Source organism: Herpailurus yagouaroundi, unplaced genomic scaffold (genome assembly GCF_014898765.1).
Source record: "Herpailurus yagouaroundi ecotype Mexico unplaced genomic scaffold, PumYag 159, whole genome shotgun sequence".
NCBI lineage: Eukaryota > Metazoa > Chordata > Mammalia > Carnivora > Felidae > Herpailurus > Herpailurus yagouaroundi.
In genome coordinates, this window is record NW_024412400.1 from 54750808 (window position 1) to 54777165 (window position 26358).

The 26358-nt window shown below is 35.2% G+C and overlaps 1 protein-coding gene and 1 non-coding gene across 4 annotated transcripts in view; both read right to left on the reverse strand.

Moving 5' to 3' along the window:
- Window positions 1-674: 674 nt before the first annotated feature.
- The window catches only part of KPNA4 (karyopherin subunit alpha 4), a 68636-nt gene continuing 42952 nt past the window's right edge, over window positions 675-26358 (reverse strand). For all 3 annotated transcript variants that reach the window (XM_040480635.1, XM_040480636.1, XM_040480637.1), the window contains 9 exons: window positions 26126-26295; window positions 25993-26037; window positions 22649-22780; window positions 16389-16517; window positions 14859-14963; window positions 10178-10249; window positions 8792-8954; window positions 5922-6016; window positions 675-2659 (listed from right to left, as the gene is read on the reverse strand). In XM_040480635.1, the coding sequence (XP_040336569.1) occupies window positions 2561-2659; window positions 5922-6016; window positions 8792-8954; window positions 10178-10249; window positions 14859-14963; window positions 16389-16517; window positions 22649-22780; window positions 25993-26037; window positions 26126-26295 (1010 nt within the window). In that variant the 3' untranslated portion in view covers window positions 675-2560. The remainder of the gene's footprint in view (window positions 2660-5921; window positions 6017-8791; window positions 8955-10177; window positions 10250-14858; window positions 14964-16388; window positions 16518-22648; window positions 22781-25992; window positions 26038-26125; window positions 26296-26358) is intronic.
- LOC121034280 (small Cajal body-specific RNA 7) lies at window positions 15821-16172 on the reverse strand. The gene has a single exon (XR_005792360.1).

The window sequence follows — 26358 nt, forward strand, 5'->3', positions numbered from 1 at the left end:
GTGTTTAAATTCATAAACTGTGGTGAACTATTAACTGTGCTGAAACAAATTTCAGACCCCGAAAAATCCTTCCAAGAATTCTATTAGAAAATCAATGTCCTATATGAGACCATAGGTAGAAATGAAATATTTAGGTCATCAGGTAGCCCTTGTATTCAGATGTTGATATCATCCACACCTAGGAGGTATTATAGAAATAACTATTTTATAAAATCATTTGGCTTCTTATAACTTTACTGGCTTACTCTGAGCCAGATTTTTGCTTACTAAGAAACATGGATGATACACAATACCGTTATGTTCACCTTTTGTTAATTTAAGCCTTCTGTAAAAAACAAGCTTTGTATGTAATCTGCCATTTGGAGCCACGTGTTGAAGTTAAGAGTATTATGTAAAATATAGTTCAAGCTGTCTTTCTCAGTCCATTTTGCTGGAAGAATGAAGAAAGGTCAAAATCTTGGGTTGGACAGCAGAAGCAAAGATAGTGTCACCTGAACAAATCCAGCGGGTTAGAATATTACTAAGTCTGTACTAAAAGACATTTCTTCTGTTATTCTGGTTCTAGGTCAAAAGCTTACAGACAATCTAAAACAAGCCAATCAGTTATACTCTTAACTTTACATTAATATATATGTAATATAAAAAATCCAAACAGCACACACACACACCCCATGTAAAACATTGCTTTAAGTTTTAATGTTTATTTCCCCAAGACAGCCTAGCCTGCATTCTACTTGGATAAATTTTACAAGCTAGTTTTCTGCTGCTTCTAGTTTTAAACTTTAACCATGTTTCTGATGACAAGGAATGCTGCAAAAATACTCTAGTTCAACAAAGAGTTATGATCACAAAATAATCTTTATCCATTCTACAGTGTTTCAGAATTACCAGTTGATTTTTAAACACAAAGTAGATATAGATGCTAATGGTGGCTAATCTGGTATGTTTCTTATAGCAAACTGTTGTTCATGCAACACTTGTGCTCAAAGGGGAAGGCACAGGATTTCCTACAATGAGCCACCTTATAAAGAGTTCTTTTTGTACAAATTAATTTATGTCACATTTAATTTAGTGTGCATAACCTCAAAACTGAGGTATTATTCCAATTTATAAAAACCACTTGCATAACTTTTATGCAAGTTTTAAAAATACAAAGTTTTCTCCCTAAAGTGGCTCAAAATAGATTGTTCATGGCTGCCTACATCTAAGATAAAAAGATTCTAAAACAATTGAACAGATTAGGCATATTATTAAAGGTGTTCAAACCATTACTTGATTTGTACATCTACTCAAACCTCTTCATCGGTCTTTATTCAGCAGTACATATGCACCAAATTCCATTTTAGAAGTTTCCATATCATTTTCATAGAAAACAAAGTTTGAAAACAAGTAACATTTAAACACAGCACGGTATTCTACCACAACTGAAACTTTTTTCTTCTTCTTCTTTACAGGACTCAACAAAATCTAAAAATGAACTATGCTGTAGATTTACCTCATGCAAAGATCTTTATGTTGTCTCTGAAAATGAAAAGGATGGCTTTTTAAAGCACATTTTACTGTTTTATACTATTATGGTAACTTGTGTACTGCAACACAGTCTATTTTGAGGGAAATTTATGATTTTTTTCATGCAAAAATCTACACAAATTAGTTTTGATGATATGGAAAGCTTTTCATAGCATCAAACATTCATCTGGTGCAAATGCACAGGGAAACCTTCCTGAAAAGTTTTCTGACTTGAGAAGCAACTAAAAAGCCATACTAGGTAAAGTAAATAAAAACTAAAAAGAAAAAAAAAGGAGGGTGGGTGGGAAAAGGGAAGAGAGGGAATAGAAAACACAGGCTGCAGAGTAAACCAATGTCTGCTGCTAAACCGGTTTTTGTTTTCATGTCCAGTGTACATTAACACTTATGATCTCACTTTGATGATTTACTAGGTTTGTTATCAGCCCCCTGAAGGCGAATCAAGCTTGCATGCGTTCACATACAGCACCACAACCATACTCTCGTACACAGTCACTCCAGGACTAGGAGTCTGCTTCATGAGTGAAGAGCCCTAGATTTGAAAGATGAACCTGACTCCCTATCACTGAGCCAGACATTCATTCAACATTGTCCATTCACACATTGCTTCATAGCAAGGCCTGGGCTCGTTTTCCTTTGACTTATATGGGCATCATATCCTCTTTTATGCTTACAAGGCTTGAAGATGACAGTACTGCACTTTCCCCTCAATTGATACAGAGTAAGTCAATGTTCCTTCTCAGGCACGGAAGATCTGTGACCTGTAGCCCTTTTTACTTTGAACAACCTAAATAAGCATTCATGTAAAGTTTTCGTTACATTTTGCCACTCATTCTCACTCGCACCCACTCGCCATCTTGACCTCATTTGGGCATTTTCTGTGATTCCAAATGAAATCTTCACATTTTCTTTCCCGATTTAATGCAGCAGCAGATCCCATGAGCCAAGCTTGATGGATCAAACCTTTTTATATATATGTATATATATATATATATCTCAGTGCTGCATTGTACCTAACTTCCACAACATCTTTCTAAAACTGGAACCCTTCTGTTGGTACATTGGCAGATGAATTGAAACCAAATGTTCCACCTTGTATTGCCTCTGGAACAAGGCTAGGATCTTCATCAATCTAAAGGAAAAGAGAAAAAGCAAGTGATAATTAGTTTTAAAGGCTATAAATAGCATTATAGAAATATTCTCATTTCCCATAAAAAAAAAGTATGAGAAAGATGAGGAGAGTGAACACTGTCCTACCATCTCTTTAGAAAGCTGAAACATTCTGGGGTGTCTGGGTGGCTCAGTCAGTTGAGCGCCCAACTCTTGATTTCGGCTCAGGTCATGATCTCACGGTTCGTGGGATCGAAACCTGCTTGGAATTCTCTCTCTGCCCCTCCCCTGCACACACACTCTCTCTCAAGACAAATAAACTTAAAAAAAGAAAACAAAAGGAAAAGAAAGTGAATATTTTGTAAAGGCTTTTTCTTAAGGGACATCAAAATGAGAGGGAACTTAAGAGAATATGCAAGATAGGTATCTTCCAAAACAGTGAAATATAAGAAATTAGAGATGGTCTTTTATATCTCAAACTGAGATGTATAGTTTCTCTTTTACCTGGGCAAATAGATAAAAGTTGATGACTTAATTAAAAAAATTAGGGGAACCTGGATGGTTCAGTTAAGTGTCCAACTTTGGCTCAGGTCATGATCTCACAGTTTGTGAGCCTGGAGCCTGCTTCGCATTCTGTGTCTCCCTCTCTCTCTGCCCTCCCCCTACTCACGCTCTGTCTCTCTGCTTCTCTCTCAAAAATAAACAAACATTAAATAAAAAATTAAAAAAAGAGAAATTAATGCTGTCACTTTTTCAGAGTAAATGTAATCTTTAGATACTTTTCTACTAGCAATTGGAGACAAATGACCTTTGGGCTTAAAACAGTAAAATAATAGCTATGCTATAATGAATAAATAATATTCTATATGCTCTACAGCTAAAGGTTCTTTTTTGAAATACCACAAAATCACTGATTTACAGCGCAGTTCCTATAAATACACATTTGATTTGAATTATTCTTTTCACAATGTAAGAGAGTAACAAATAACTTCATGTTGAGGTATTAGAAATCATAAGGTCTTGTGTGTATCTATTTGCAAATTAGGACTTCCAAAAATCCAATTCTAAGACATGTGATACAAGATACCCTTAAGAGAGTATGTTTTTCTGATTTATTTAAATGGCATTACATTCTAAACAGAACTTAGCTTGACCATTTGTAGGTAAATAGTCTATAAATTTTTTTTCCAGTATTGTTTTTGTCAGGTTAATGTTCAAACCATATATACTTAACAAAATGTTTCATTAAGACTGAATTTTTTTTTTTTTTTTTTGATAATGTGGAAAGGTTGGGGGCATTATGACTTATTCTTTGAAAAGTTGAGAATCATCAAAAAAAAATCCACTGGTGGCTGTATCTAAAATTTTTTCTTAAAAATTTTATTTTTTTAATTTATTATTTTTAATATTCATTTATTTTTGGGAGACAGAGAGACAGAGTGCAAGCAGGGGAGGGGCAGAGAGAGGGAGACACAGAATCTGAAGCAGGCTCCAGGCTCCAAGCTGTCAGCACAGAGCTCGATATGGGGCTGGAATCCATGAAGTGCGGGATCATGATCTAGGCCGAAGTCAGATGCCTAATCGACTGAGCCACTCAGGTGCCCCTAATTAAAATTTTTAAAGGAATAACTGCTTTAGGTTTATTTTTCCAAAGAGGCAATACTGAAAATAAGTTAATACTTTAATTTCAACTACCACATACTGACAAAATGAAGATACTTTTGTATACTACACCTTACATTATACAGTAACTTAACTTTCTTAATGATTTATTGTTTCCATTTTATCTATCCTCATATTTATTTTTGGTCACCTACTAAAAATAATAGTGACAATATCTTTCAGTATGGGTTAACTAATTCCTGTCATAAACATTATAGAATATACTAGTGTCACTGCTTTGTTTACAAACATGTTATGCTATTAACTATAAGGATGTCAAGTGAAAATAAATTCTGACTTGTTCAGTGTCAAAAAAAAAAAAAATCCTTATCATAACTCAATAGCAAAAAGACAACCCAATTAAAAAATGGGCAAAAGACCTGAGCAGACATTTCTCCAAAAGAAATATAAAAGGTATACACATACATGAAAAGATGTTCAGTATCACTCGTAATTAGGGTAATGCAAATTAAAACCACAATGAGATATTACCTCACAGACGTTAAAATAGCCATCACAAAAAAGACAAGAGTTAACAAATGCTGGTGTGGATATGGAAAAAGGGAAACCTTGTGCTTTGTTGGTGGGACTGTAAACTGGTACAGCCACTATGGAAAACAATATGGAGGATTCCCTCCCCCCAAAATTAAAAATAAAACTACCATATGACTCAGCAATTCCACTTCTAGGAATATATTCAAAGAAAACAAAAACAGTAACTCAAAAAGACATCTCCACCCCCATGTTCATAGCACATCATCTACAACAGCCAAGGCATGGAAATAATCTAAATGTCCATCAACAGATGACCGGAAAAAGAAAATGTGGTATATATACACAACAGAGTATTATTCAGACTAAAAGGAAACCCTGCTATTAATGCTAAGTTAAATAAATCAGACAGTGAAAGACAAATACCGTATGCTCTAACTTATATGTGGAATCTAACAAAACAAAAAACAAGCTCATAGGAAAGATCAAACTTGTGATTACCATAGGTGGGGGGAGGAGGAAGAAAAAAGTGGAGGAAGGTAGTCAAAAGGTACAAACTTCCAGTTATTAGATTTAAAAAAAAACAACAAAGATACTTTACAAGCAAACCTTTCAGCATCACTGCAAAATAAGAACATTTCATTCTATTTTTAACTATTAATGTCAATAAATTTGTAAAAAAATAAAAAAAAAATCCTTATCTTTTTTTGCCCTTAGAACTAGTACTACATTTTAATGCCCTGAGGGACTTAAAAAAATTTTATTTTTCTTTATTTTTTTTCTTGAAGGAGAGAGAGACAGAGCATGAGTGGGGGAGGAGCACAGAGAGAGGGAGACACAGAATTTGAAGCAGGCTCCAGACTCTATGCTGTCAGCACAGAGCCCAATGCGGGGCTCAAACCCACGAACCCCAAGTTCATGACCTGAGCCGAAGTCGGACGCTCAACCGACTGAGCCACCCAGGCGCCCCTGAGGGACTTCAAAATACTGAAATATTTATGTTTCTGGAGGTGACCTTACTACTACATACTTCATTCCATTCCAAAAAAATATATACATGTATGACCTTACTATATTTCTAGATTTATGTTTATACATAAAACTAAGAAAACTATAAAATTATTAAATACATCATCTGAAGAGAAGAACTGGTCAATGATCTCATAGGCCAACTTGTAGATGTCTTCATTTTCATGATTTTGAAGCTGTTCAATTTTCTCCAGTCCTGCAAGAAATTTTATGAAGTGAAGCAAAAGTAATATTTAAAATTCAGTAACAACAACAACAAAAAATTACATTACTCTTGGGACCACATAATCTCAATTTTTGGATTGTAAATCTGTGATTTTTAAGGAATCTATTCTAAAGGTGAATCTTAAAAATAAAAAGGTTTTATGCACCAAGATGCAGCATATTTATCTTAAAAAGTTAACAACTTGAGTGTTTAAACGCATGTAAATGTTTAAGCAAGCAAAGGGGCACCTCTATTCAGAATACTACATAACCAATGTTTATAAGGAATAACAACATGGACTGCTTTTGTTTGTTACAAGTTAAAAGCAGATTCTCTCTACTTTCTAGCCTCTGTCAAGTTTTTATAATGACCATGTATAAAAACAATGAAAATACTGGTGATTAATAAATACGAATGTTAAGACATCTGTTAAGCATTATAGAAAATGATCAAGATGAACTACAGTATTTAAGGAGAATCTTCCCTATAAACATTAATGAGTTTTTTAAATCACAGGCAGAAAAGAATATATACAAAGTGATATGCAAATTGGATCTTGTTTTGTTTGACAGGAGTAATAATTTTAAGGCTTCTGAAATAAAGTGAAATTGCCCTTTCATGAGTGTTCTTCCTTTAATGCTTACAAGGGAGAAATTGTTATGGGCTCATTTCTCACTCTACACACACTCTGTGGGCCTGCACTTCCAAGTGAAAATAATTTAGCTAGGAGGCCTGGCTAGCTCAGTCAGTACAGCATGTGACTCTTGACCCCAGGGTTGTGGGTTCAAGCCTCATGTTGAGTATGGCGACTGCTTATGTATAAAAGCTTAAAAAATAAATAAAATCTGAAAAAAATTTAGCTACTAAGATAGGTGAGGACCTGCAAATCTACAACTTCATTTCTTTTCTGAGCTTTAGATGCATAGAATTAAAACACCTGTATGATAATTCCACCAGACGTTTCATGGGTACTTGAAACTTAAAATGTCCAAAACACAATTTGTTATTTGCCTCTCCTCAATTGAATTGTTCGACCTACTGTATTCTTACTTGGTGATAACAAACAACGTGAAATCTGAGAGAAAGCCCAAGTACCCCTTTCCCTCCATACTCTATCATCAAATCTCAAAACCTCAAAGTCTATCCATTTCTTGATGTCATCATTTATTATGGCCCAACCGCTGTATACTTTCCTAACTGGCTTCCTGCCTCTTGTCTCCAAAGGTCCCAATCTTCCTGCTATCCATGCTCTATTTAAATATACCAATCCCCCAGGTAAAATCTTTCAATGGCTTATAATACCCTGGGGCAGAATCCAATGGAGAAACTTAAAAATACAGATTCCTGGCCTTACGTCTAGTGATGGAGGCAAGGCTCTGATCTACATTTTAATTTTAATATATAAAAATAAAACTTTTAATAATTACAATGTTTACATGGTAAAAAAAAAAAAAGTAGTAAAAAATTTTTTAACTGTGTTTAATTTTTCTGGTACTCAACTTCCTAATTAGGTACCCTAACACTATTCTCCCTCTTCTGTTTCTAACTTGATAGTTAGGCATTATTTTTCTGTTGCTCTAATTGTCACGTTAGTAACTTTAAACATGCTTTTCTTATTAAATTGACTTTCAAGCCTCTGAACTCCACACCAAGCAAACTGAAGATTTGGTTCTCCTACTCTTAGTTACTTCTCCTTTCATTTACTTCTCCACTTGTCAGAAATCCCTTTCCTTTTATGCTCATCCACGTTGGTAACATTTACATTTTGTTCCACGGCTACACTCAAGACTTCCATGTTCTATCTAAATGGCAATTCTAAGAGTTGAAAGCTAAGACATGCTGTTTACATTCTGGGTGGCTCTGGCACACAGTCACGTTTGGGAACCACTGACCTATAGAATAAAGAATCTGCTGTGCTACAGAGCTTCTGTAAGACTGTAGACGCCTGGTGATTGGCTGTATCTACAGCCTCATCTTTTTTTTTTTTTTTAATTTTTTTTTTCTTCAACATTTTTATTTATTTATGGGACAGACAGAGACAGAGCATGAACGGGGGAGGGGCAGAGAGAGAGGGAGACACAGAATCGGAAACAGGCTCCAGGCTCCGAGCCATCAGCCCAGAGCCTGACGCGGGGCTCGAACTCACGGACCGTGAGATCGTGACCTGGCTGAAGTCGGACGCTTAACCGACTGCGCCACCCAGGCGCCCCTACAGCCTCATCTTTAAGCAGCCATCTACCCCGTACTTTGTGATTCAGCAACAGTGAACTACTTATTATTTGCTGAATGCTAGGTCTCACCTCAGACTTTGCTCATGGTGTTATCTCTGCCTGGAACACCTTTCATCCCTTTTTACTTTATTAATCCTTATTCATCTCTCAAAATCCAGCTCAGGTGTCACTTCCTGCTTCTTCCAGGATGGATAAGGTATTTCATTTTGTTGTACATTTCTATTAGGGTAATTAGCACATTAAATCAGTTCATATTTATCTCCATGACTAGACTACATGCCTTGAGGGCAAGGGCTGTGTCTTGTTTACCACTGTTTTCCCAGTACCTTAGCACAGTGCCTGTTCAATGCATGGCAGCAATTCAATTACCTAAGCATATGCAAGAAGCTGAGCAGGACTGTACATATAGAATATAGTATTTACTTTATTCTGTTACTTGATTATCTGAGAAAAATACAGAAGTGCTACATTAGTCAGAAAATAAAAGTAGTTACAAAAAGAACATTAAAATGTGAAATAATAGCCTGTAACTTACCTCCACATTCTTCTATAAGGTTGGCTATGGTTTCTGCCTCATCTTCAGCCATTTTTAATATATTACTTAGTCCATCAAGTACTACTTGCACAACTTGTGCATCTTTTACAGTCAGCAAGTTGCAAAAAGGTGGAATAACATTTTGTTGGATTAGATAGGCCACCTGAAGAATAAAAACACCATGACATAATAAGTGAACTTTGTGTACCTACCAAATGATCTCACTGAAATAATTTTGACTTTAAAATTTTGAGTAGGAAACATGACCTCATCTTTCAGGTTATGTTAGACTACATTAGACTATTTTATGACTTTATTGTTAGATGGTTTTATTATTAGATTCCTTCTCTTTTAAATATAGTGTTTACTTTTCTTGAACTTAGAAAAAAAGTGAAAATGAAGGAATCACTCAGCTTCATATGAAACATATGCCATAAAGAGTACTTTCTTCAAAGATCCTTTCCTCCCCTTTAAGATTAAGAAATAATGAAATCTGTTAAAAGGCTGGATTTTTTTTAAAGCTACAATTGTTCGTTGTTGGAGTATTCAATGTGAGAGTGCTACAACATTTAGTGCCCTCATAGCCACCTTCAATTCACTATTCAATTGGTTCAATTCAATTTTCATAATATTTTTCAATCATTTTATATTTTGTTATGCTGTTATTACCATGTTCTATTACTTATATTCTGCTCTGGATTCCTTGCTCACCACCAGTCTACAGCTCACTTGTGACAATTACCAGCTTATTGTGTATCAGCTCTAAATTCACCCTTTTTACCTATCTGTAAAATTTATCTGAAATCTTTAAAACTCATTTTATTCTTCTAGTGTGGCACAATGTTAACCTCTGTCACCCACACAACTCTAGAATGAGTGCCTCTTTAAATTTTACAACCTAGGCACCTCACATTCCTTTCCCTAATTTCTAGTCTCAGCTTTTTGGTTTTGGTTAGTTCCCTGCCTTCCTTGCTTTGTCTGCTGCTGATAAATTTTTCTTGTTGTTTGCTTTCTTTTTATTGTTGATGTTCACTTGTTAGGAGAATCTGTGAAGTTGTTTCAGTCTGCCCTATTAACCTAAAAAGTCCTATTTTTCCCTAATACTGTTTAAAAATAAAAAACCAAAATCTTGACTACATGTGCTTTGATCTTACCATGGATTAGAAAATTCTTAGAGGCTAAGATGGTATAAAGAGAACACTTCTCATCTATGAAATATAACTAAAGGAAGTCAAGGTGACACTTTATATGGGGCAAAAAAAATTACAGAATGCCTGTTACCTTGCTATTATTTTAAATTAGGATTTAACTGAAATCTAAATCTTAGAATTATCTGTACTGTTTTATTTTTACCAGTTTTGAGAAATAAATAAGAGCTGAACTTACTTGATCTTTCCTCCCACTAATTGTTAAGTTACTTATGGCCCAAGCAGCTTCTTTCTGAGTGCCAAAATCCCCCTGTAAAATCAAAGGATACAAACTTCAGTTTAGGATATTGGGAAAAAATGTTGTCTGAAATTATTTTCAACTGTTTATTTCCCCAGGTTTTCTTCTAGCCTTTCTATATGCATACATAACTTTTAAAAGAACTTTTTAATGTCTATTTCTGAGAGAGAGAGAGTACATGCACAAGCAGGGGAGGGGCAGAGAGAGAAGGGTACAGAGGATCCAAAGCAGGCTCCAATGCTGACAGCAGAGGAGCCAATGAGGGGCTTGAACTCATGAACCAGGAGATCATGAACTGAGCCAAAGGTGGGTGCTTAAGTGACTGAGCCACCCAGGTGCCCCCATCATTTTCATTTAAGAAAAGCTTTTCAACTCAATTTGCCCTAAACAAATGTAGACTCGCTTTTGCAGTCTCTCCTAGCAACAAACTGACTTGATTTTACTGTTCAATTAGATTAAATGAAGTCAATGATGAAAGGGAGGGGAATGTGCTTTTCACTTTAATCAAAGAAATGTCAAGTTAAATTATCCTTTTAAACATAGTTTTAAAAATGATAATGTCCACCATTAAAATATATTTAAAAATCATTTAACCAGTCATACATATGATTTAGCAATATACTTAGTAATACTTAATAATATGAAGTTCTCATAGGTGAGAACCTTTGAGAATTTACCAAGAAAATAATTTAAAACCAAGTAATACTATGTATCTTTCTATATATATATATTGTATTAGAAGCACACACTAGTCAAAAAGTAAAAGCCACTAAAATTCTCAACAGTGAAATAACTAATTACAAAAAATCTAAATGGAATAATAACCAGTTATTAAACACAAAGAAGACTAGCGGGGCAGCCGGGTGGCTCATTTGGTTATGTGTCTGACTTCGGCTCAGGTCATGATCTTGCAGTTCCTAAGTTCCAGCCACTTGTGAGTTTGAGCCCCTATTGGGTTCTGCGCTGACAGTTCAGAGCCTAGAGCCTGCTTCAGATTCTGTGTCTCTCTTTCTCTGCCCCTCTGCCACTTAAACTCTGTCTCTCTCTTTCTCAAAAATAAACGTTAAAAAAAAAAAAAAAGACTAGCAATCTGGAAAAATGCTTGTAATTAAGAAAAAACTTATGTAAACATGAGTAATAAAAATTAAAGTTGCAGTGGGCATCTATTTTTATACATCAGACTGATAAAATCCAAGTATCTGTCAGTGGTAGGAGTGTAAAAGAGTACAATCTTTACAGACAGGGATGAATATTACACAGCAAAATTTACATATATGTCTATCTGTAATTCTAGTATTCCCTAGTAAAATACTGAAAAAAAAAAAAAACCTTAATCTTAGAAACATCTCAAATATCATAAAATAGTTAAGGTGATTGAATACATTATAGTACATCCATATAATGGAGTATCATACGTAGGTATAAAAAAGGATTAAAGAAGCTCTCTATATAATGCTATGGGAATGATCTCTGGGATACACATTTTTTAATAAAAAAAAAGCAATACCAGCTGTGTAAGAAAGGGTGGGAATAAGCAAATACATAAGCATTTGCTGATATTTAAAAAGAAACAATAGAATAACCCAAAAACTAATAAAGATGATTATCTGTAAAGGAAGGAAGAGTATGTGAAAGAAATGGAAATTAGATCTTTGTGTATGTACTTTTAAAATAAGGCATACATTTTTTACCTGGAAACTATATAACCATTTGCTTTATATAACCAAAAAAACCCTAAACAAAGAAAAGTAACAATCCAGTGAAGAAATGGGCAAAAAACATGAACAGATGATTTTCCAAAAACATACAGATAGATAACAAGACACATGAAAAGATGCTCATCATCACTCATCATCAGGGAAATACAAATTAGAACCACAATGAGATACTGCCTCACATCTGTCAGAATGGCTAAAATTAACAACTCAGGAAAACAACAGATGTCAAGGATGTGGATAAAGAGGAACACTTTTGCACTGCTGGTGGGAATGCAAACTGGTGCAGTCACTCTGGAAAACAGTACGGAGATTCCTCAAAAAATTAAAAATAGAACTACCCTACAACCCAGCAATTGCACTACTAGGAATTTATCCAAAGGATACAAGAATAGCGATTTGAAGGGGCACATGCACCCTAGTGTTTATAGCAGCACTATCAACAATAGCCAAAGTATGGAAAGAGCACAAATGTCCAGTGCTTGACAAATGGATAAAGATGTGGCATATATATACAATGGAGTATTACTTGGCTATCAAAAAGAATGAGATCTTGCCATTTGCAACAACACAGATGGAACTAGAGTTTATTATGCTAAGCAAAATAAGTCAGGCAGAGAAGGATAAATATATGATTCCACTCATATGTAGAATTTAAAAAATAAAACAGATGAACACAGGGGAAGGGAAGAAAAAGTAAGATAAAAACAAAGAGGGTGGCAAACCATAACAGACTCTTCAATACAGAGAACAACAACAATAACAAAAAAGAACAAAATAAAAAAAAGAACAAAAAATACAGAAAACAAACTGACAGTTGCTGAAGGGGGAGTGTGTGGGGTTAAATGGGTGATGGACATTCAGGAGGGCACTTGTTGGGATGAGCATTGGGTGTTAAATGTAAGTGATAATCACTAAATTCTATTCCTGAAATCATCATTATATTGTATGTTAACTAACTTGGATTTAAAACAAATAAAATAAACTGAGTCTTGACCCACTCTGCAAACAAAAGAAAACAGAAATAATCTAATTGTATTTCATGTTGGGTGACTTAGCCACACATGCAAAAAATCATTTCAAGTGATATATTACTTTTAAGCACATCATTGATGGAAAATATCCTAAAGACAAAAAACCGTCAAGGAAATCTTAGAAGTGGAGTAGTCATGTTGTTAGTGGCAATGTGATTTTGTTATTTTGATAAATTTTATATATCTCAATATATATTGCAATCTTTTTATAAAGATTCCAGCATAAAAGAGATAAAAATATAAAATCGAAGAGAAAATAAAAACACTGTTTACCCTAAATACCCAGTAACAGCTGATAGTTTCCTTTCATTCATGATTCGTTTCTTATGAATTCTCATGTTCACAAAAATACTATATATTTTCTACTTTTTTTTTTTAAAGTAGGCTCGACGCCCAATGTAGGGCTTAAACTCACAACCCTCATATCAAGAATCGCATGCTCCACTGACTGAACCACCCAGGCACCCCTATCTTCTACTTAAAAACAACAACAACAACAACAACAAAGAAACACCCCTGATCACCTATTTCGTTCACTCAGGCCTAAAAACAATGACAACCTCATAACAATGGTCATCTTTAGGACCTGAACTATGGTCCTTAAATACTATCTGCTACCTAAAAGGGCATCCTGGAGAGTCTACATCAGAAAATACACAAAATAAGCTTGAGAATCATGTCATACTCAAAGGGTAGGAAGCTCTCATAAACTACTGAGGAGATGTAAAAAAGACACAGGCACTAAATTTAAGAGGTTCCCATTGGTCAGGGACAATTTGAGTGTTAAAAAAAATAACTACAAAATATAAATTCGTAATTTCCTAAGGACACTAAAAACTCCACCTTAGTCAACTTTTGACGTTGTTAGGGAACCATGTTATTCTAAAAACTGAGTGATAATGAGAATTTATCTTGTCTTTCTCATATGAAACATATTTTAGAGTAAACCAATAGCTGATAGTTTCTTATTGAAAAATCACAGGTAATACATAAAGTATGATAGAATTAGAATGTCACCATTTTGCAGTTCCTTGTAAAATAAAGGGATCCATGCAATGATCATCAATGACTGATTGCCTAAAAACCCCTAGGCAAAAGATTGGTGAATAGGTTTATAACAATCAATTGCAGTAGGCTGAGAACACCTGAGCTCATTCATCAATCTGAACAGGAGATCTAGGACATCTGGAGATACGGGACAAACAGTATGTGTCTTCTGATGTGAATCATTAGGAAATACAGAGTAGTGCATTAAGCCTTGCCTAAAAGACTGAACCTGATCTACCAGTCTACAGGAAACTAAGCCTTTACTATCAGCTTGTAGAAAATATGGAGGGAAAGAAGACAGGTATCTTCTTCTTTAATTACAGATCAGTGTTCAGAAAAAAACCCTCATGCTGTGACTGTGGTCTCTTTCCCAAACATTAAAGTAAGTATGAGAGATGATATAGCATCCAATTAAATAGCACACTTACCTGCTGTTTGATTTTGGGCAAATTTATTGGTCTATACCATAGTTTGGAGCTACAGTATTAAATGAAGTAATATATGTAGAGTGATGAGAATATGTAAGCATTTACAATCAGTAATAATTATGACCATGAACATTATCATCAGTAGTAATAATAATGTATTTTTAATAAATCCCAGGGCGATGGTAATTTTGGTAAAAGAATGATACAGAAGAAGGGTCAGGGGTTCCTAAAAAATGTCTTTTATATATAAAAATCAATGGGTTCAAAGTTTTCATGTTAATACTACTTAACTATACTATTCATGCCACTGTATAGGTTCTAATTAAACAGAAGAGTGTATTTGTTAAATTCAAACCCTTTTCTTCTTACCCAGATGCATGCAAGAGGATTTTCTTACCTTATCCAAAAGATGTATTATCATTGGTACAAGATTGGCATCAATTACTGCCTGAACCTGCTGCTGATTTCCTGCAGTTATGTTAGAGAGGAACCACACTGCTTCCTGCAGAACAAGACTCTGTCAATATTTCTCATTAAAAATTAAAATCTGCATCTGACCTAAATTCAGTATGTTTGCTACAATGTCCAAATGATTTTATTATGGACTGAGTTCCATAATAAAAATTTTAGGAATCTCAACTCCTCTATCCCCTCCTATATTTTCTTTGGACAAACTGTTTATGGCCCTGATCCAAGTCATAATGAACTAACCTAACCCTTCTGAAGAATTCTTAAGCAATGTTCCCAAACACAGGACTCGAAAGAAGCTTGGCTGAACAAATACTAAGGAACTGATGAGCTGTAATACAGATACAAATCCTGAAACTACTGTAAATGAGACTCAGCATCCCCCTCACATAATGTGCTTTATTCTCTATTCTATTGTGATCGAGAGTGCTCGCCAAAGTTGGGAGATCTCAATTATCCATGATGATGGAGACACAAAAGCTGAAAGAGTGGGTTGTTTTAGTATACTTATTTGTAAGTCATTCACTGTGCTATTTCTCTCAAGAGCTAATGTGGCACCAAATGTTTGATTGCTTCATTGGCCCACCTTAATGATCTTTGTGTGCTACCCTTTACACTACAGTGCTGCTACTTTTGCCAAGATGATGGTAGTCACGTGCTTCACAAATTAATACATAATAAATACATACTAAAACTAGTTAGCATGAAATAAGACACAAAATATCTACCTACCTACCCTACATAGGATATTATAAAAATTATGGTAATTTATCAAACTTAATAAATTTATTATATTTATCAATGTAAAGGGAAACATTTTCTCTGTTAAAAATTAGGAATCAAGTTTTACTCCATAAACTATTAGTATTAGCTAGTGTGAGGTAGGCTCTTTTGGATCAGATCACAGGGCCATGTTTGATGAACCTGTTAGAGATTTTAGGGTGCTAGGCTACTTAGGTGAGCTGTTCTTGGGTTATAATCATCGGCAACGTTGTAATCAACAACCCATGTATTTTTACAACAGCCTCAGATGCACTCCAATATCAGCATCACCAGTCAGTGCCCCCTTTCAATAGCCTCCATGAGTGCACGCACACACACACACACACACACACACACAAATGGCACACACACACACACTCTATTATCTATAAAATATTAAGCTTAATTACTTAACTTACATATCAAAAGTTTCCAATCACACAACATTCAACACCCAATTATCTCTATTTCATCATTTCCAAGAGAGCCAAATCTGCACTGTTTACTATCAGTTTTATATACAGAAAATCATAAAGATCCATGATATAAAGAGAAAAATATTGTATCTTCTCTGGATATCTAGCTGATGGTTTATATTAGTAATCATTATAGATACTTCTGAATCCCTAATTTTATAAATGAAAACTGCTGATACTTTATACATTATTATTATTAAGTAGTATTTAAAAATACTTACTTTATTAATTTTCTCTTTGGGATGTGTCAGAAGTGCTGGGAAGTGTGAAAGAGCATCACAGTTCAAAACTACCTGTGTTTGCTCATCAGTTCCAGTAACAATGTTGCCCACAGCTCTAAGTGCGGCAGTCTGCAACAAAAGATTTAATGAGATGTTCTATTATGAAAGATACATTCTTTCATTCACGCCAACTATGCTTTTCGAGCAAGTTGTGTCTGATACAGATTTAGGAACAGAGGAGTGATTAGGACAGACAGGATTAGGGAGTTTACATTCTTGTAGAAGACAGTCAACAAACAAATAAGGATAATTTTGGATAGTAAATTAGGGCCATAAAGACAGGAAGAGAGTACTTTATATTTTTGATTCAGTGTTTCAATAAATTACAAAACAAAAACACAGTGCTCTTCTGAAGGAAAGCTGCTTACTACGAGATTTCAGTATTGTACGAATTTTGAATTATCAATTATTTTTCTGTTGTTGTATTACACCATTTTCTGTCAAGTTACAGTTTTCTCGGGGGGGGCAGGAGGAGCTAATTTTAATATTTACAAGACAAATGACTCCGTTTTCAACCCTCAATTGAGATATAATTCATATTAACATAAAATTTACCCTTTCACAATGTACAATTCAGTGGTTCTTACACATTCAGAGTTGTACAACCATAATATAGAATTCCAGAACATTTTTATCACACCAAAAAGGAGTATTTGTACCCACTGGTAGTCACTCTCATTTCCCTCACCCCCCAGGGGTTCCTGACAGCCACTATAGTATGCCTGAGACATCTCTGTTGATTTGCCTATTTCAGACATTTCATATAATTAGAATCGACAGTGGGTGGCCTTTCTGGTCTGACTTCCTTCACTTAACATCATACTTTCAAGGTCCATTCATGTTGTAGCATGTATCGATGCCTCATTCCTCTTCATGGCCAAATAATATTCCACTGTATGGATATGTCATACCACCATTTCCACCTTTTATTTAACCATGCATTAGTTGATGAACATTTGGATTGTTTTCACTGTTTGGCTATGGCAAATAATAGTGCCATAAGCATTTGTGCGCAAGTTTTTGGGTGAACAGGTGGTTTCAGTTCTCTTGGGCATCTACCAGTGAATGGAAAATGCTGGGTCATATGGTAACTCTATATCTAACTTTCTGAGGTACTATTCAAACCGTATTCCAAAGAGGCTGTACCATTTTACGTTTTTATAGCAGGGTATATGGATTCCACTTTCTCTACATCCTTGATGAAACTTGTGACTGTCTTTTTGATTATACCACCCTGGTGCATACAAAGTGGTATTTCATTGCAGTTGTTTTTTTTTTTTTTTTAAGGTTTATTTTTGAGATAAAGAGAGCACAAGCGGGTGGTGGGGATGACAGAGGATCCAAAGCAGGCTCTGCGCTAACCGCAGTGAGCCTGATGTAGGGCTCCAACTCACGAACCATGAGATCATGACCTGAGCAGAAGTCGAACACTCAACTGACTGAGCCACCCAGGTGCCCCTTCATTGCAGCTTTGATTTACATTTCCTTCATAACTAATAATGTTGAACATCTTCTCATGCGCTTATTGATCACTTGTAGATCTTTCTGAATAACTATTTAAATGTTCAACGTTTAATGGGGTTATTTGTCTTTTTATTGTTGAGTTGTATAAGTTCTTTATGTATTTTAGATAGAAGTCACTTTTCAGATATATGATTTGCGAATATTCCTTTCCATTCTTTGGGTTGTCTTTTCATTTCTTGATGGTGTCCTTAGAAGCAGAAGTTTTTAATTTTGGGGCGCCTGGGTAGCTCAGTCAGTTGAGTGTCCAACTTCAACTCAGGTCATGATCTCGCAGTTCATGAGTTCCAGCCCCGCGTCCGGCTCCATGCTGACAGCTCAGAGCCTGGAGTCTGCTTCAGCTTCTGTGTTTCCCTCGCTCTCTGCCCCTCCCCCACTCACACTCTCAAAAATAAACATTAAAAAAATTTTTTTTAAGTTTTTAATTTTGGTGAAGTCCAATTTATCTACTTTTCTCTTTGATTGCTTATGCTTGTGGTAGCATATGTAAAAAATTGCTGCATAATCGATTATCACGAAAATCTATGCTTATGTTTTCTTCTAAGAGGTTTACACTTTTAGCTCTTACATTTAGGTGTTTATTCTGAGCTAATTTTTATATACAGGAGTCTAATTTCATTTGTTTATAGGTATATATTTAGTAAGTCTCAGCTACATTGTACAAATGTAGTTGAAACACTACTTCTTGAAAACACTATTCTTTGCTAAGTGAATTTTCTTGGCACCTTTGTTAAAAATCAACCGATCATAAATGTATGGGGTTTTCTGGACTCTTGATTCTATTTCACTGATCTATATGTCTACCCTTATGCCGGTATCACAAAGTCTTTTTCACTGAAACTATGCAGTAAGTTCTGAAAGTGAGAAGTCCCCAACTGTCCTTTTTTAAAGCTTGTTTCTGCTATATCTAGGACCTTTGTATTTTCATATGGATTTTAATATTAGCTTGTAAGTTTCTACAAAAAGGCACCTGGGATTTTAACAGAAATTGAATTTAATCTGTAGGTAAATTTGGGGAGCACTATCATTCTAACAATACTGTCTTCTACTCCACGAATGTGGATGTCTTTCCATTTATTTAGTTAAGTCTTTAATTTGTTTTAAAAATGTTTCTAGTCAGGTGGCTGGGTGGCTCAGTCGGTTAAGCATCTGACTCTTGGTTTCAGCTCAGGTCATGATCTCACGGTTCATGGGTTCAAGCCCTGTGTCAGGCTTTAAGCAGACAGCGCAGAGCCACCTTGGGATTCTTTCTCTCCCTCTCTCTCTCTGCCCTTCAGCTGCTCATGTTCACATTCTCTCTCTCTCTCAAAATGAATAAACAAAGTTTCATAGTGACCCAGCTTCTTTAACAAATAAATTTAAGAGGGGAAAGAAAAATAAAACTGTAGAGTAACAGGAACATAAAAACAAAGCTATCAAATGCAATGTGAACCTTGTTTTGATATAGATTTCATCAAAGTGTGGAAAAAAAAAATGAAGCAATCAGTAAAATTTGGATACTAATTGGATTCTAATATTAACTTTCTTTTTAAGTTTATTTATTTGAAAGAGACCGAAACCGTCCCAGGGGGGGGGGGGCGCCGGGCAGAGAGAGAGGATGAGAGAGAGAATCCCAAGCAGGTTCCACACTGCCAGTACAGAGCCCCATGTGGGGCTCGAACCCACAAAGCTATGAGAACATGACCTGAGCTGAAACCAAGAGTCATACATTTAACTTACTGAGCTACCCATGTGCCCCGGATTTTACTAAGATTTAAAAGATACTCTAACAGTACTGTGATTATATAAAAACATACAGCCTTATTTTTTAAGAAAAGCTGATGAAATTATATACTATCTGGGACATGTCAAAATAATTTGATGGGGGAAGTAGGAATATAGAGGAAACCTACATGGAGGTTCATTACAAGTATTACAACATTAACTTTGAAAGCTGGCTAAAGAAAAATTCCAGCCCTATTTTTGAATGAAGTCCAATATTAAAACTAAAGATGCATTCGGAAAAAAAGAAAACAAAAAACAGACCAAACACCCATACCGAGATATAAGTATTGCACTTAAGAAATGCAAACTCAAGGGTACCTGGGTGGTTCAGTTTGTTGAGCGTTACCTTTGGCTCAGGTCATCATCTTGTGGTTCGTGAGTTTGAGCCCCACATCAGGCTCACTGCTGTCAGTGTAGAGCCTGCTTCGGATCCTCTGTCCCCCTCTGTCCCTCCCTCACTTGTGCTCTCTCAAAAATAAACAAACATTAAAAAAAGTTCAAGAAAAAAAAATGCAAGCTTAATAATAGATATGTATATGAATATTTATTTTTTAAAGTTTATTTTTTTTTTAGTAATCTCTATACCAGACATAGGGCTCAAACTCACAACTCTGAGATCAAGAGTCACATGCTTTTCTGAATGGGCCAGCTAGGTGCCCTAGTAAGAATACTTTAGTGAACCACAAATAACCCTAAATGGAAAACTACTCTATTAATTTCTTCTGAATTCAGCTCAGTGTTCCCTTTTTCTTTAAAGTGCTTTACATTTTAAGATAGTGTATCTCCATTCTAACTGTACATGAGAAACATCTGAAGAGCTTTTTAAAGCCCAGGTTTCTAGGAAATATCCCAGATTTACTAAAACAGAATCACCAAGGGTCAAGCAAGGGAAATAAAAAAAAAATTTTTTTCTTTAAGCTTCACAGTTGATCTTAATGTCCACCCAGGGTTGAGAAATAGTGCGTTAACCGTTTTCCTTATGCTATTATTGACCAGACTGTAAGTCATCATAAGATGAAAGCGTTCTATTTACATCAGAAGGGTAGGGAGAGAGCTTGCTGTATCTCCCTTTACCACTGCAGTTTGACAGTTACTGCTCATAATATTTGTGTGAACTTCTCACCCTCTCTTTTTTGGCTCTTTCTAGATGGCTTGGCATAAATATTTATATGGAAGGATTTAAAAATAATAAAAGGATAAAAAGTTAAGAAGATTTTAGGGGTGCCTAGGTGGCTCAGTTGGTTAGGCTTAACTATCCAGGTTCAGCTTAGGTCATGATCTCGTGAATCATGAATTTGAGTCCCACATTGGGCTCTCTGCTGTCAGCTCAGAGCCAGCTTTGGATCTTCTGCCTCCCTCTCCCTCTCTGCCCCTCCCCCGCTCTCTCAGAAATAAATAGAAACATTACAAAGAAAACAAAAATTTGAAATAATTAAAAGGAAACAATTTAGGAAGCTCCTGAGCAGCGTATTTCAGTACAAAGCCTTTATCACAGTGCCAATGAAGTTAAGCATTAATTAAACTTGCCAGGTGTAGTATGGCAGTTAAATAAAAAGGGAAAAAAAAGGAGTAGAGTAGGCAAAAAGAAACAGGACAAAAAGAAAAAATTAAAATATCAGTACTTATTTCAGATGCCACCATGTTATCACATAAAATTTCCTAAGAAATTCTTAGAAATCAGTAATTAACAAAGGAGTTGACCTGGGATGGGGTTTTTGGTGGGGTGGGAATAGGGGGACAGGGAAAGATTCTTGTTGACTTGTAGTAATCTTACCTCATTTTCTCCCTCTTTTTAAAAATTTTAAAAATTATTAAGTAGACTCCATGCCCCACATGGGACTTGAACTCATGACCCTGAGATCAAGAGTCCCATGCTCTACTGACTGAGGTACCTAGGTACCCCTCAATTTCTTCATCTTTAAAATGGGGATATAATTGGGGTACATGGGTGGCTCAGTTGGTTAAGCACCTGACTTTGGCTCAGGTCATGCTCTCATAGCCTGTGAGTTCGAGCCCCACGTCGGGGTCTCTGCTGTCAGCGTGGAGCCTGCTTCAGATCCTCTGTCTCCCTCTCTCTCTCTGGCCCTCCCCTGCTCACATTCTCTCTCTCTCTCTCAAAAATAATATACATTTTTTAAATATGGGGATATAATTAATACCTTACTCCTTTCAAAGATATGTTCTTACTTTATTCCAAAAAGATATCTGCACCCCTATATTTATTGCAGTGTTATTTATAATAACCCAGATATGAAAGCAACCCAAGAGTCCATCGATAGATGAATGGATAAAGACATGGTATATACATAAAATGGAATATTAGTCATAAAAAGATGAGATCTTGCCATTTACAACCACATCGATGGACCCAGAGATCATGCTAAGTGAAATAAGTCAAAGACAAAATACCTTATGATCTCAATTATATGTGGAATTTAAAAAACAAAATGAACAAACAAAACTCAAAAACAGATCCAGATCCATAAACACAGAACAAATTGATGGTTGCCAGAGGGAAGGGAGGTGGGGTGATGGGCAAAATGGGTGAAGGGGAGTGGGAGAAACAGACTTCCAGTAACTGGATGAATAAGTCATGGAATACAGAGCACAGCATAGGGAATACAGTTAATGGTATTTTAATAGCATTGTATGGTGACAGATGGTAGCTACACTTGTGGTGAGCACAGCATAACATATAGAGAAGTTGAATCACTATGTTGTACACCTGAAACTAATGTGACCCTGTGTCAACTATACTTCAATAAAAAAATAGATTAAAATAAAGATGTGTTATCAGGCTAGAAATATACTTTGAACTAATGAAACTGGCCATTTTTAAATGCCATGCTTAAAGCAAATTAGTGGTAAAAAAGCAAAACAAAACAAAAATACTGTATTATTAACAACAAACTCACCTGAACTTTGACTTCCTGGTGGCTGAGTAGAGGAACCAAGTGAGGGACTATTCCAGAGTCTATTACCATCTGTATCTGTTCATTGCCAGCATCAGTAAGGTAAGAGAGGGCCCAGACTGTATCTACCAATATCTAAGGGATAAAATGAAAATTCAAATAGCCTTTGAATATTTTCTAACTTTAATAATTCTTAACCATACAGACTAATCTATGATTGTTCCACTGCCTTTTTTCTTCTTCTCTCAATTCACTGAAATCTTAATCTCTATTATACTAAACAACATCATCTATCAATGTCTGTTATCAAGTATGTGAATCCTTTAGCCATATTCAGTATGCTTCAGTTAATTATAATCCTGACCACAGGTTGGTAGCTAATCTTAATTCACTAAGATACACAGTACACCATACAGGAAATAGGAGAAAAAGACATTCTCTTTCTCAAATACTCACACTGATGCAGAATAAGTCCAAAGATATTGTAGTAAATACACAGAGTTGGAAAGACTATTAAGTATCCAACATACACAGCGATTCAAAACATCTGGGCTAGATGTAGATGTTCAAGTGTTCTCTAGTATCACCGGCATCATGTTGGTATGTCACGAGCCAGTACTTAAGTATTAGGAGTTAATAGCAATTTCATCTTTTCCAACCAGTTTGCTTTGCCTTATAAAATTGGAGGCAACTTCTCTAATAATGAAGTGTCCCAAAGCTGCACATTGAGACATTAAAAACAACCATAGGTCAATCTGTGTGATCTATAATCAAAAACGTTTTAGTAAAAAAAGAAAATGCATAATTTACAGCATGTGCCAAAACTACCTATTAAAAAAAAAAAAACCCTCTGTAGCTAAATTATACTATAATTTAACCTATAATTTTTAATGTTATATTCGGAAGTTCAGAAGCCCATCGTGTTTCATCTTTCTTTTGTATTAAGTCTAATTAGTAGTTACGTCCAAAAGGAAGTAGGGCAACTGTTGAACTGTTGCATAAATAATACAGTTATTGACAAAGACACAGGAAAAGTAATTGTGCCTGGAACTTTACTTCCGAAGCCTTTCTGGAATATGAACTCTGTGTCAAAAGACAAGCCAGGAACATTTGAAACCTTTTAAATTCTAAACCAACATTATGTTTGAAACATCTGAGAATCTCCTGGTAGGAGAAAACAACACTTTGCTATTGTTTCTTTCAAAAACTAAAGAGAGCTCTTTGGTTATTTTTAATGTAAAAAGAAGACTCCAAATCAAAGAATTCACACACATAAGGTGGTATTGAAATACGTGAAAGAACTAAATTTCAACTTACAAATGTAAATCTTTTTTCTGGAGTTCCAACATATGCCAAAATTGGTTGATAAAGGCAAAGAATTTCAAGTTACTTGTCCATGACTGTACAATTTTTTTTTTTAAAGGCCCAACACTAGGGGCGCCTGGGTGGCGCAGTCGGTTAAGCGTCCGACTTCAGCCAGGTCACGATCTCACGGTCCGTGAGTTCGAGCCCCGCGTCGGGCTCTGGGCTGATGGCTCGGAGCCTGGAGCCTGTTTCTGATTCTGTGTCTCCCTCTCTCTCTGCCCCTCCCCCATTCATGCTCTGTCTCTCTCTGTCCCAAAAATAAATAGACGTTGAAAAAAAAATTTAAAAAAAAAAAAAAGGCCCAACACTAAATGTCATTAATATGCTCACATCAAAATCACAATTTAAACAGACTTGATATCCTATATAATTTCTGTATTAAAGTTAGTGTTCTATAATAAATTTACTAATTATAACTACAGTATAATTTCAGTGTTTCACTTATGCTTTGTGGAAGCAGTTTTTTATTTTTTTTTTCATGGTCTGATTTAAGAATTTGCTAAGTTAAGTTTACCTAAAAAGATTATATTTTTAATAAATATTATTATATAGTAAACAATATTACTTAGCAAACATGCTACTAAAGAATAATGAGACTAGCTTGAGAAATTTAAGATATATTAAAAGCAAGAAAGATGGAGTTACAATTTCAACTGGGTTGGGGTAAATGGAAAGAACACAATACATCTCTGAAATAAGGTCAATCAAGTTGTCAGGTTTTCTGGGAGAGGTATAAATGTTCAGACTAACTTTCCATGGAAATTTTTTAAAAGTATTAAAAATTGTAATTTAATAAAAAAACTTGGTATTACAGGAGCCAAACTCAAAAATGGCTTATATGTTCCTTTAAAACAAAACAAAACAAAACAAAACAAAACAAAACAAAACACAACACAACACCTTGGACTATTAGGATTGAAAACAAAGTATCCTTAGAGCAAAGATCATGTTAATTTAATGAATTTTGTACATATGTCACTCTTTGATGTAGTATTAATTCTAAGTTTGATTTGTTCCATATGCTTTAGACAGATCCTGGAAAAATGGTATTACCCTGGAAACTGTAAAGGAATGAAGCAGCTTATCAAACAGTGGTCATCACACCAAGCTATTTCTAAGGAACCACGTTAAGTTCCTGAATGTTGCTGTGCATTGTATCCCTGTGTTTTACCCATTATATTTCTAGCTTTTCTAATACACTGAAGGTGAGGCTGGTTTTGTAAGCAGTCAGGGCAGTTTCCCACCTCATCATACTTCCTGAGGTGCTTTTTCTTTTGCCATCTGTATTGGTGAGAATGAATAAGGTATATTGATTACTTTAAAAATCTAGTCTGCAGGTACTTTTTTTCTTGTTTGGATATTTATGAGTTTTCTCTAAAACATGTGAAGCCACTAAAAAGTCACCATAGATGGAAAAATATAGTGAAAATGAAATTAAAGAGCAACTGATGTTCTTAAATTGATGTATGTAATCTTATGAATACAAACCCATACATAAAGGCACAAATATTTCTCTTTTTTAATCTTTCAAAAAATGAAAGTACAATTAGGCCTATGTATTCTCTCAAACACTGGTCAGGCTGTTAAAATGAGCTTCCATAAAAAGCTCTTGACCAATCAAAGATATAATCTTCATGGGAGAGATCACTAACTGGCAACTTTAAAACTTCGAAAATGAGTTTTTGCAACACACACACAACACACACACACACCTTTAAGAATTTTCAAAATGAGTTTTTAACTCCCCCTCCAACATGTTATTGCCCAAAACAAAATATAGTTAGGCTTGATTTCTTCACTGTCAATTATATTTTATGATACAGGAAAACACCAAGTAAACACAGTAATAGTAAGCTATTACAGCTCTTGAAATGGAAAAATCTGATAGAGTATACTAACATCATGTTCAGCATAAGATTTTCTTCCCTATGTCACAGAGGTAGCCCTAGACATACATACATATACACATAAAAAATACTCACATTTACGTCTGTGTGATGAATTAAGACACAAAGAGCTGGAAGAATCTGAAGAGAGAAATATACAGATTTAAAAACATATACATAATGGTATCTAGTTAAAAAACAAAAAAGAAAACACACAACACCTGTTTACCTCCTGAATGGTTTCCATTGGGGGTGGTGGGTCTTTGTGGCGACATAAGTTGACCATAACCCAAGTAACATTCCTTAAGAATGTTATAGGAATAGATGGACTTATGAAGGAAAGTAAAGGTTTCACAACTCCAAGACTTATGACATAATCTCTACATTGTGGCCCATCACCTGTAGGAAGGAACGATTAATTCAATAAAATACACTGACAATAAGCAATTCAGAAAACATACG